General features: G+C 39.2%; 1 protein-coding gene across 1 annotated transcript in view; it reads right to left on the bottom strand.

The window, feature by feature from the left end:
• The window catches only part of uggt2 (UDP-glucose glycoprotein glucosyltransferase 2), a 638028-nt gene extending 630841 nt beyond the window's left edge, over nt 1-7187 (bottom strand). The window contains exon 1 of the mRNA XM_028799549.2: nt 6887-7187. Coding sequence (XP_028655382.2) covers nt 6887-6907 — 21 coding nt within the window. The 5' untranslated portion in view covers nt 6908-7187. The remainder of the gene's footprint in view (nt 1-6886) is intronic.
• Nucleotides 7188-12176: the final 4989 nt, after the last annotated feature.

Raw genomic sequence — 12176 nt, 5'->3', positions numbered from 1 at the left:
TCTTTTATGTTTTTTATGGTGGCCTGAAGGTAATCTAAGTAAAGACCTTGAAGAATTCAAAATGACAGTACATCTTTTTGGTGCTACTTCTTCACCCAGTTGTGCTTCTTATGCTTTGCGTAGAACAGCCGAAGATACCAGAGATACATTTCTTGAGGAAGCAGTTAACAACGTTCTCAATAACTTCTATGTGGATGATTGTCTAAAGTCGGTTGAAACAGAAGAACAAGCAATAAAGCTGGCAAAGGACCTCCAAGCTCTATGCCTCAAAGAGGGATTTAATTTGACTAAGTGGGCGAGTAACAACAGAGCAGTTTTATTATCTATCCCTGAAGAAGACAGAGCTCATGAACAAAAGGACTTAGATTTGAGCCACAGTCTCCTTCCCACAGAGCATGCCCTGGGTGTCCAGTGGTGCACAGAAATGGACAGTTTCAAATTTCAGATTAAGTTACAAAACAAGCCCGCTACAAGGCGTGGTATTCTGCCTGTTGTTAGCTCAGTTTATGATCCACTTGGTTTTTTAGCACCCGCCTTACTGCCAGCAAAGCTTATTCTAAGAGACTTATGCAAAGAGAAATTTGGGTGGGATGAAGAAGTAGAGGTCAAACACATTCAGAAATGGAAAAAATGGATGGATGATTTGCAGTTACTTACAGACTATAAAGTAGGGATGGGCATCGAAAACCGGTTCTTGTTGAGAACCGGTTCCCACTGTTTCAATTCCTTGGAATTGCTTGCCATTTTTGCAAACGATTCCCCTATCGATTCCAGTCGCCTCGAATGACGTCACCGCGTTGCGTAGCGTCATTTACCCAGCAGGAAACATGGCGCCTAAGCGGCACAAATGCTCAAAAGTTTGGTTATACTTTACGAGAAAGGATGACAACAGGGCAACTTGCAATACTTGCAAAGTAGATATTTAATCAAAGGGAGGAAACACTACGAATATGCAAAAGCATTTGCACATAAAACACGCGATAACCTTAAATGAATGTTGTGTTTTTGATCCGCTCCGGACTAGTGAATTTCAACCCAGCAGCAGCGGTAACGTTTGCAGGTCCTATCCCGTTAATACGGCAGGTAACTAATCAACTAACATTGCATATTATGTTAGCGCGATTTGCCTTATTGCAAAACCTGCTATTATTGTGCATTGCATTTAGATGACCATGACGAGAGAGACAGACAGAGTCTGGCTGTCTCAGATGCTGGCAGTTCTCGCTGCAGTCTACCGGTAGCTTCTCCTTTCACAGAGGCGGGGAAAAGTAAAATGACACAGGCCAGGATAGATGAATGTCACCGAGCAGTGACTAAGTTTGTGGTAAAAGGCTTGCACCCATTTGCCACAGTAGATGCCCCCGATTTTCGGTAAGTGAATGTGTTTAATTGTATGCTAAGTCAGGGAATGTCAAATTTGTGTGTTCTCCTCTTACCAGATGTTTCATCCGTTTCCATTTCTGAGCTGAAACATGTGTTGAAGGCAGCCGTCACTGCAGATGGATGGGCAAGTTTTAGTCAAGATCATTACTTCACAGTAACGCTGCATTATGTCAGGAATGGCCAGGCTCAAGAAAAAGTCCTCAAAACCAAACCAGTGTACCAAGCACAGACAGGGACAGCTGTAGCAGAGGAGACTGATGAGATCTTGGAGGAGTATGGTATCAAAGACAAGGTTGTGGCAGCCACTGTTGATAATGCGGACAACATGGATGTAGCTGTCAAAATAGTTGATGGTTGCAGAATTGCACTGTGCACAGTTCCATTGGACTTGAGTTGATTGTATTTGTTGCTGGCTGATGTAGTTTTATTTTTGAGTGCTCAGCTCATATATACTTTTAAAAAGGAGAGTGTAAATGTTACTGGACATTCTTGTGTAATTGCCACAGAATAATTTATGTTATACTTTGTTATTGCTACAGAAGAATATTTATTTTATTATTATTTTACATTTACACATTTTTTTCTGGGGACCCCATGGCACCCCATCGAGGAGCCGTAGGCTGTGGATCTCTTAAGATCTCACTGTTGGGTTTGTAAGGTCATGCTACTCCTAAATTTCTATCTTGTTCAAAGATAAGATATAAAACAAAGTTCTAAGTTAATCGACCTGTGTGTTCTCCTTTTTTAAAAATAAGAATCGATAGGAGAATCGATAAAGAATCGAATTGTTAAACAGAATCGAAAATGGAATCGGAATCGTGAAAATCTTATCAATTCCCATCCCTACTATAAAGTGAAATATATGCTTCAAACCTACCGGGTTTGGAACCATAAAGACAGCACAAATGCACCATTTTGCAGATGCCAGTGAAGATGGATATGGCACTGTCACTTACCTCGCCTTAACCAACGAAGAGGGCAAAAAGCATTGTTCATTCCTAATGGGCAAGTCAAGAGTTGCACCATTGAAGCAGGTCACGATTCCAAGATTGGAGCTGACAGCAGCCGTTGTGACAGTAAAATGGAAAAAATGCTTAAAGGTGAGCTTCAAATGCCCTTACAAGAATCTAAATTTTGGACTGACAGCACCACAGTGCTAAAATACATTTCAAATGAAAGCACTCGATTCAAGACCTTTGTTGCCAACAGAATCTCTGTGATCAGAGATCATTCACAACCTTCACAGTGGAGGTATGTCACATCTGCCCTTAACCCGGCTGATCAAGCATCCAGAGAGCTAAGCATAGAAAACTTTCTCAAAAGCACCACATGGTCACAAGGTCCAAATTTCTTTTTGAAGCCCGAATGAGAGTGGCCAAAAAGACCAGATCAACTGAACGATTCACTCTTTGAAGATGATCCAGAATATAAAACTTGTGCAGTTAACATGACAAGAATAGAGGAGGCAACCGAGCCCATCAAAAAACTAATCACCTACTTTTCAGATTGCCATCGCTTGAAGAAAGCAGTGGCTTGGTTCCTCAAGTTTAAAGACATACTGCTGCACTTAAGAAATAAAAGAAAAACATCCCAACTAGAAGTCAATCAATCTAAAAGTAATCCAGAAGAACAAAAATCTCTCATCATAAAGCATATGAAAAGGTATAAACTGACTTTAAAACCAAGTCCAATTTCTCTAGAAGACTTAGCTAAAGCCGAAACAGAGCTTATCCGCCTCAGTCAACAGCAAGAATTTCCAGAAGAATTAAAGGCTTTAAAGAAAAAGGCTTGTGTAAAAAAGAACAGTCAAATCTATAAACTTGACCCGATCATACAAGATGGAATACTGAGAGTTGGAGGAAGACTCTGCAAAGCTGCAATGCCCGAAGAAGCTAAACATCCTGCAATTCTTCACAAGCATTCACATGTTGCTTCTCTCATATTGCAGCACATTCATAAACAAATCGGACATTGTGGGTGCAACTATGTGCTTGCACAGTTACGCCAGAAATACTGGATACCTCAAGCAAACTCGGCTATCAGAAAAATAATTTCAAAGTGCACAACATGTAGAAGATACAATGCGAAAGCAGGTGAGCAAAAAATGGCAGATTTGCCAGAATATCGCTTAGCACCCAACCAACCACCGTTCACCAATGTTGGAGTTGATTTTTTGGCCCCTTTCTAGTCAAAAGAGGACAAAGTCTAGTCGAGAGGTACGGAGTAATCTTCACGTGTCTAACAACCAGAGCTGCGCATACAGAGATTGCATATAGCTTAGACACTGATTCTTGTATCCAAGCCATACTCTGATTTATGAGTAGAAGAGGACAAGTTAAAATCATGCACTCAGACAATGGAACAAATTTCATTGGAGCAGAAAGAGAGCTACGAGAAGCTACTAAAAACTTGGAACACGAAAAAATCTGCAACGCTATAATGCAGAAAGAAATCAAATGGATTTTCAATCCACTAACAGCCGCTCATCAAGGTGGAGTGTGGGAAAGACAAATAAATCAGAAGCATAAGAAAGATCTTAAATTCAACACTAAACCAACAAACACTCGATCATGAAAATCTTGATACAATGATGTGTACAGTAGAATCAATACTCAATAACAGACCCCTTACAAATACATCAGATGACCCAAATGATTTAGAACCACACACCCAATCACTTGCTGTTAATGAAGATACAACCTGAAATGCCACCTGAACTCATTTCAGAAAATGAACCATACCCAAGAAGACACTGGGAACAAATTCAATACATGGCTGATTTGTTTTGGAAAAGATGGACTAAAGAGTATTTGCCAATACTTCAAGAACGTGAAAAATGGCTTGCACCAAGAAGAAATTTTGAACCAGGGGATGTTGTTTTAATTGTAGATAAAGCTACACCTCGCAATTCCTGGGTAATGGGTCGAGTCATCAAGACAATGCCAGATGCCAAAGGTGCAGTCAGAAGAGTTTGTGTGCAGACCAAAAACAGCACACTGGACAGACCTGTGAATAAACTGTGCCTGCTTCAAGAAACAGCCAATGTTTGAAATATGAAATTTTTTAAATGTTTGTTTGCAGTGTTATTGCTAGTGATTTGAAAACAATAGTTAATGTTAAAGTAAAGTTGACATTGAAGTATAGTAATTGTCTCCGCTCCTGCATAGCCAATTAGGGGCCGGAAATGTACGAGCCAATCTTAGAAAGTTAAAGTTTTGAGTTAAACTCATATTAATGTTTGCTTAATTTGAATAGAATATAATTTAACAGTTAATGATATAGTCTTTTCCCTCTATAAGTCAGTAAAAGATAGAACTTTCTTGCTAAAACTGAGATACAGGGTGACAATTGTTTCAGTTGTGTTTAGTAAACAGGGACTTGAAAGACCCATTTTTAATTCAAAAATGGGATAAGCATACAGTTTTCTGACCGTTTTGTTAAGCAAATAGTAACGATTTGAGATGTAATAAGATTTAAGCTTTGAACAGAACTTTTCTTAATAAGAATTTTCTTTTTTGTGTGAACTGTTTTACTTTGAATTTTAACTAAACTTTTAAAAACGAAGATATTTTGTCTGTGGAATCATTTCTACGCGTCAGGCTTTTGTTGAATCCCATTTTTTTAAGTTAGAGCTGCTGAACTTTGGTAACTTTGGAAAAACGCAGCTACAACAACAATCCAAATATTACACTTCAGAATTACAAATAATATTAAATGTACATTTTTTGTAAGAGGAGCTGGAATGTACCTTGACTGCAAAATGCATTAGCTGAACAAATCACTGAAAGAATCACCAGTCCATCACTGGACATGCCAATTCCTACACACACGCACTCAGTACTCTAAGGAAACGTGCTTTTAAAGAAAATGTTCCCAATGAATTATGGTGTCTAGTGCAGATGTGGAATGTGGGATGTAGTGGAAGTTCATCTTCTGAGGACATGGAGCACCTCTGTAAAGGCCAAATAGTGCCAAGGAGCTCGGGAGCAGAGAGGAGGAAGGCCAGCAGAAGAAAGGCATACCTCTTTTGTGACGTAGCCAACTAGCACTGGAAGGACACCATTTATACGTTGGCATGTTATGTGTGGTCACCTAGACCAGCAAATTCAAAGGTAGGTCATTCAGTGAAGCTGACTCTTAAAAATATTTTTAATGGCACTTTATTGGCTTGTGTGGCTCCTCGCAGACATGTTGCTTGACAAATAATTATTTAATTCAGTGATGGGTTCTCTGCATATGAGATAGGAACCTTTCTGAATGCTAAGGAACCAAAAATGTTAGACAAAACATAAATCTTTAATATACCTGTATACTAGAATCAAGAAAATCTTAACCTAGCCAGCGTTACTGCATGCAGCAAGGGTCCTTTGAAAATCATAATCCCATTACTACTTCACAAATCAGTTATCTGATTATGGTTATTTATAAAACCTGCTATTGATCTAAATAGACAAAGGTTCTTTCTGGAACCTGAATGTGGAGGGTTCTTTTGGGAGCCAAAAATAGTTCCCTTATGGCATCACGCCAAAGAACCGCTTTGTCATTTTTAAGGGTGTTGTCACACTATTAATGATACTGATCTCTGACAATATCCTTCTCAGAACCTGAACCTTTTATTTTTTTCTAGCATTGAATTGGTTTGTTGGGTGTTTTATATCATTCTGTTTCCTGAATATCTCTGAATGTGATGTCTGCCAAGGTTGTGATTAAATAAAGGTGTATGCTAGTGGAAACAGACACATTAGCCTGCACTTCAATAACAGTCATCACCAGAAGAAGTGAAGTGTAATACATTAAAAGGCTGATATGATGTATAAGACATGCTGTTGATAAAATACTTCTGAGTTCCTGTTATTTGATCCAATTCCCAGCTGGTACGTGCCACCATGAAAACATTTTAAAATTGGTACTGTTTATAAAATAAAATCCAACAGTGAAACAAATACATTGTAGCAATAAAATATATTATAATGAAAACAGGAATCAATTGATATGGACAGAAATAAAAAATCCGTCATCATAAGCATACTTAACAAGGGTTCAGAAGTTCAGTCGGCCGGGTTCAGAACATGCGCAAATGAGTTGATTTTCTGGCACTTTTGTTGTTTAAATTGAAATTAATCTTAAATGTGGAGGGCATATCGCTGAAGGCGGTGATGTGCCCCGGGATGCCTTTGCTCAGAAGCTGGTATTCTTGGACTGGAGTTCAGTGGAGAATGACAAGCAGCGCCTGCTGCCACGTCTCCACAACACCCACACAGCTAACGCCTCTGAATAAAAGATCTGCCCCGGCTCAAAATGCCGTTACTTGCTAAACTAACAGTAACTATTCCAACTTCTATATATACAGCGTCCCCGCTCTCTTAAAAGTATGTGCGTCAACGAAAAAACCTTAAAGAAGCACCAAACTGAGCATAACACCTAAACAGAAATAAAACACAAATCACCACTCGGCACTGTTACTTTCATTCATTTCTTCAAAACTATTGCACCGGGGACTTACCGGATAGATGATAGCTGCCATCTTTGGGTCCTGACAAAATACTAACAAACTTTCGGTTTTTTCACTCTTTCGTGACTAGCTCGCCCTAACTGGTCTTGATTTTTCCGCTGCCTGAGTGTGTGTTTTTAAGCAGCTGCTCTACACGGGCCGAACACGGTACACTATGCTCTCTATGGATTGAGCTCCTGCAAAGTTATTGGACTCTGTGTGTTTACCTCGTATGTGACATTTAAACAGGCACTGGCTTTGCCTGCACAGCGAGCGACTCGCGAGCCTGGACTGTCGGGGAAGGTGGGATACGGGAGGAGGATACTGCCTTAGGAATACGACGTCACACAGCGGAAAGTGAAGTGTGCATCACTAGAGACAGAGCTGCGCTCGCGGTTAGGACAAGCAGAAATAATATTTTAAGGTATCTCACAATGAGCCTCATCTTGTTTTATATGGCATTGAGGATATCTGATAATACGTTTATTATAACTATATAATAAGTTATCTTATATATGTAATATATATAATTTATATGTATATACATGGCCCACCCTGTGTATATATATATATATATATATATATATATATATATATATATATATATATATATATATATATATATATATGTGTGTGTGTGTGCATGTACAGTATGTATATATCCACCCATTATCCAACCCGCTATATCCTAACACAGAGTCACGGGGGTCTGCTGGAGCCAATCCCAGCCAACACAGGGCGCAAGGCAGGAACAAACCCCGGGCAGGATTCCAGCCCACCGCAGGACAAACACCAAGCGCACACTAGGAACAATTTAGGATCGCCAATGCACCTAACCTGCATGTCTTTGGACTGTGGGAAGAAACCGGAGCACCCGGAGGATCTATCTATCTATTATAAAAAGAAATCCTGTCCCCTGTCCTGATAGTCTACGATACATGATCTTCTCGGAAGATAATTTAAAGACCCGCGGGAACATAGAACGAGAGTCTTGCAAGACACACCCTACTTACAAGCAATATAAAAAAAAAAAACAAATCAGTAGTGTAAAGGCAGTCATGCAGCACACACAGCTCAAGGGCTCTCAGTGCATATACAGGTGCTGGTCATAAAATTAGAATATCATGACAAAGTTGATTTATTTCAGTAATTCCATTCAAAAAGTGAAACTTGTATATTAAATTCATTCATTACACACAGACTGATGTATTTCAAATGTTTATTTCTTTTAATGTTGATTATAACTGACAACTAATGAAAGTCCCAAATTCAGTATCTCGGAAAATTAGAATATCAATTAAGACCAATGCAAAAAAAGGATTTTTAGAAATGTTGGCCAACTGAAAGGTATGAACATGAAACATATGAGCATGTACAGCACTCAATATTTAGTTGGGGCTCCTTTGGCCTGGATTACTGCAGCAATGCGGCGTGGCATGGAGTCGATCAGTCTGTGGCACTGCTCAGGTGTTATTAGAGCCCATGTTGCTCTGATAGTGGCCTTCAGCTCTTCTGAATTGTTGGGTCTGGTGTATTGCATCTTCCTCTTCACAATACCCCATAGATTTTCTATGGGGTTAAGGTCAGGTGAGTTTGCTGGCCAGTCAAGAACAGGGATACCATGGTCCTTAAACCAGGTACTGGTAGCTTTGGCACTGTGTGCAGGTGCCAGGTCCTGTTGGAAAATGAAATCTGCATCTCCATAAAGTTTGTCAGCAGCAGGAAGCATGAAGTGCTCTAAAACTTCCTGGTAGACGGCTGCGTTGACCTTGGACCTCAGAAAACACAATGGACCAACACCAGCAGATGGCATGGCACCCCAAACCATCACTGACTGGAAACTTTACACTGGACCTCATGCAACGTGGATTCTGTGCCTCTCCTCTCTTCCTCCAGACTCTGGGACCTTGATTTCCAAAGGAAATGCAAAATTCACTTTCATCAGAGAACATAACTTTGGACCACTCAGCAGCAGTCCAAAGGCGAGACGCTTCTGACGCTGTCTCTTGTTCAAGAGTGGCTTGACACAAGGAATGTGACAGCTGAAACCCAGGTCTTGCATACATCTGTGCGTGGTGGTTCTTGAAGCACTGACTCCAGCTGCAGTCCACTCTTTGTGAATCTCCCCCACATTTTTGAATGGGTTTTGTTTCACAGTCCTCTCCAGGGTGTGGTTATCCCTATTGCTTGTACACTTTTTTCTACCACATCTTGTCCTTCCCTTCGCCTCTCTATTAATGTGCTTGGGCACAGAGCTCTGTGAACAGCCAGCCTCTTTAGCAATGACCTTTTGTGTCTTGCCCTCCTTGTGCAAGGTGTCAATGGTCATCTTTTGGACAACTGTCAAGTCAGCAGTCTTCCCCATGATTGTGTAGCCTACAGAACTAGACTGAGAGACCATTTAAAGGCTTTTGCAGGTGTTTTGAGTTAATTAGCTGATTAGAGTGTGGCACCAGGTGTCTTCAATATTGAACCTTTTCACAATACGGTATTCTAATTTTCCGAGATACTGAATTTGGGACTTTCATTAGTTGTCAGTTATAATCATCAACATTAAAAGAAATAAACATTTGAAATACATCAGCCTGTGTGTAATGAATGAATCTAATATCCAAGTTTCACTTTTTGAATGGAATTACTGAAATAAATCAACTTTGTCATGATATTCTAATTTTATGACCAGCACCTGTAAAGTGTATAAGGTCAATACAGTAGAAATGAATGGGTTAGAAATGAAATGAATAGGGTAGAAATGAAACGTCGACGATTAAACGAAGCAGAAAGAAAAGCGCAGAGAAAAGAGACTCAAATGCTTTGGACAGAAAAAAGAGCAAAAAAGAATAATCGAGGTGCATATTCAGAAAATAAGGAAAGTAATTATTAGCCCGGAACAAGTGGAATTGAAAAATGGAATTAAAGTGGAATTAAATGACAGTGAGTAAAAGACAAAGTAGAACTTCATAGAGACGTTTACAAACGTTGGCGCTAAACACATGCAGAGCAGGTTAGAGACTATGAAACCAGGGAAATTAGAAAGGCTCAAAAAAAAAAAAACGTTGGCGCTATACACATGTGGAGAAAGTTGAAGGATATGAAAGTAGGAAAATTAGAAAATATAAAAAAGTAAAGATCGCAGTAGCACAAACAAACAAACTGCCTCATTTAACTATGCACCAGTCTAACTTTGGTTTTCCTTAACACTTAATTCTACTTTATTCACATAATTTTACTTATTTATTATGTTCTACTATACTGTTATCTTTCGATCTATGACTTTTCGTTAGTCTAACTGATACTCTTCTAACTTTGCACAGTTTTTGATAAGCGGATCAGGATGCATTTCACTGCATGTTGTCCTGTATAACTATGCATGTGACAAATAAAGAATCTTGAGAATTTCAAAAATGGAGTTTACCGCACATGCATTTATTGGTTACTTTGTTAATGTATATATATTTATCTGTCTGCTTATTTAAAAACCTAAATTTATCCCAGGAGTCAAAAACGTTCTGTCTAGCCCTTGTACAAAAACCTAGACAAAAGCTGGTGTATCACCTTGGTAACCCCATGTACTTTTGGAAATGTGAGAGGAAAATATCACGACTTTACAGAGAGGAGTCCAATGCAGAAGTCTACTTACGTTTTTACTTTTTTTTTAAAAAAATTATTGACTGCTGATGATGTAGATCGTTTTGTCTGTGCTGAAATTCCAAACAGAGAAACCTATCCTGACCTCATTAAAAAGATTCAGCATTTTGGGACTCGCAAGATTACAAATATTGTTTTTATAGAAGTTCTGAAATAAAAGTGAAAGTAATGAAATAGCAACAATTCAAAGAAAAAAAATCTTAAAAGTGTGTATCCGGAAAACCAAATACAGGGGTCATTCATTCACACACACATATATGTTATCTTCAAAGCATTTTCAAATACCTTAAATATTTTTCAGGATATCTTAAAATGACATCTTTGACCCATTGAGACATAAACTCAGACGTATGGATAACTACTAATTGTTCACTTTCAAGTGTACCTTAAACACATTGTGAAAATTCATTAAAATATATTACAAGATAATCAAAAAACTTACCTTGCATTTTCCAACCCGCTGAATCCGACAAAGGGTCACGGGGGTCCGCTGGAGCCAATCCCAGCCAACACAGGGCACGAACCAATCCTGGGCAGGGTGCCAACCCACCGCAGGACACACACAAACACCATGCACACACTAGGGCCAATTTAGAATCGCCAATCCACCTAACCTGCATGTCTTTGGGAGGAAACCGGAGCACCCGGAGGAAACCCACGCAGACACGGGGAGAACATACAAACTCCACGCAGGGAGGTCTCCCAACTGCGAGGCAGCAGCGCTACCCACTGCGCCACCGTGCCGCCGACCTTGCATTTTAAGTATGCGAAATACAATTAAACATACAATAACATAACGTTATTATTCTCCAGCCCCTCAGGGTTGCTGCGGGCTGGAGCGTATCCCAGCAACACTGGAGAAACGCGATTCAGTATATCGCCAAGTAACATTTTATAAGATACACATGAATGGATTATTGTTGAACTGCTGCAAAGGTGACTAACAATTGACCGGACTAACAATTGACCGGTTCATTTCAAAGTTAATGTCCCGCCAAGTTCTTCATGTCAACAAAATACTGCCGTTTCACTTTAGTTTACATAGTATCTTAAGTTCTCCACGTATGCACTTTACTAAGATCAGATGATCGCGAAACTGAATCTTTCAGGCAGTTTTACCAAGGTGATGATCAGTACTCAGGATTCCCGAAAGTAAATGAAGGACAACTGTGCTGGGGTGTTGTATTAGGCGCCTCACAGGTCGGCATTTATCTTTAAATGTATGCCTATCTTTTGTTACTGAATTAAACAAAAATAATTTCAAAATAAACAGCACCTTTTTACAGTACAAGTTGTAAAAAATGTACCAAAATGATATATATTGTAATTTTCTCAGCATGTCGCTGATGAAAGAGGAATGTGGCTTGAAAATCATAACTCATTTTATAATCACCAAAAATCACAAAGACTGGCAGCATCTGGTACGATTATGACCCTAAGAGCGTACTGTAATTTAATGAAACATTTTTTTTTTTAAATTTAAGCATTAGTAACTTAAAAGAAACAGTGGATTCAAAAACCGGTCAGACCCCTTCACTTTCTGCACCATTTATTGTGTTGTAGATTCAATTTTAATAGGATACATTTTACAATTTTGCCACTCAATAACCTATAATAACAAAGTATTTTTAGAAAGGTTTTTAGATTTATTAAA

This window comes from Erpetoichthys calabaricus, chromosome 4 (genome assembly GCF_900747795.2).
Source record: "Erpetoichthys calabaricus chromosome 4, fErpCal1.3, whole genome shotgun sequence".
Taxonomy (NCBI): Eukaryota; Metazoa; Chordata; class Cladistia; order Polypteriformes; family Polypteridae; genus Erpetoichthys; species Erpetoichthys calabaricus.
This window is presented reverse-complemented; position numbering and strand designations above follow the sequence as displayed.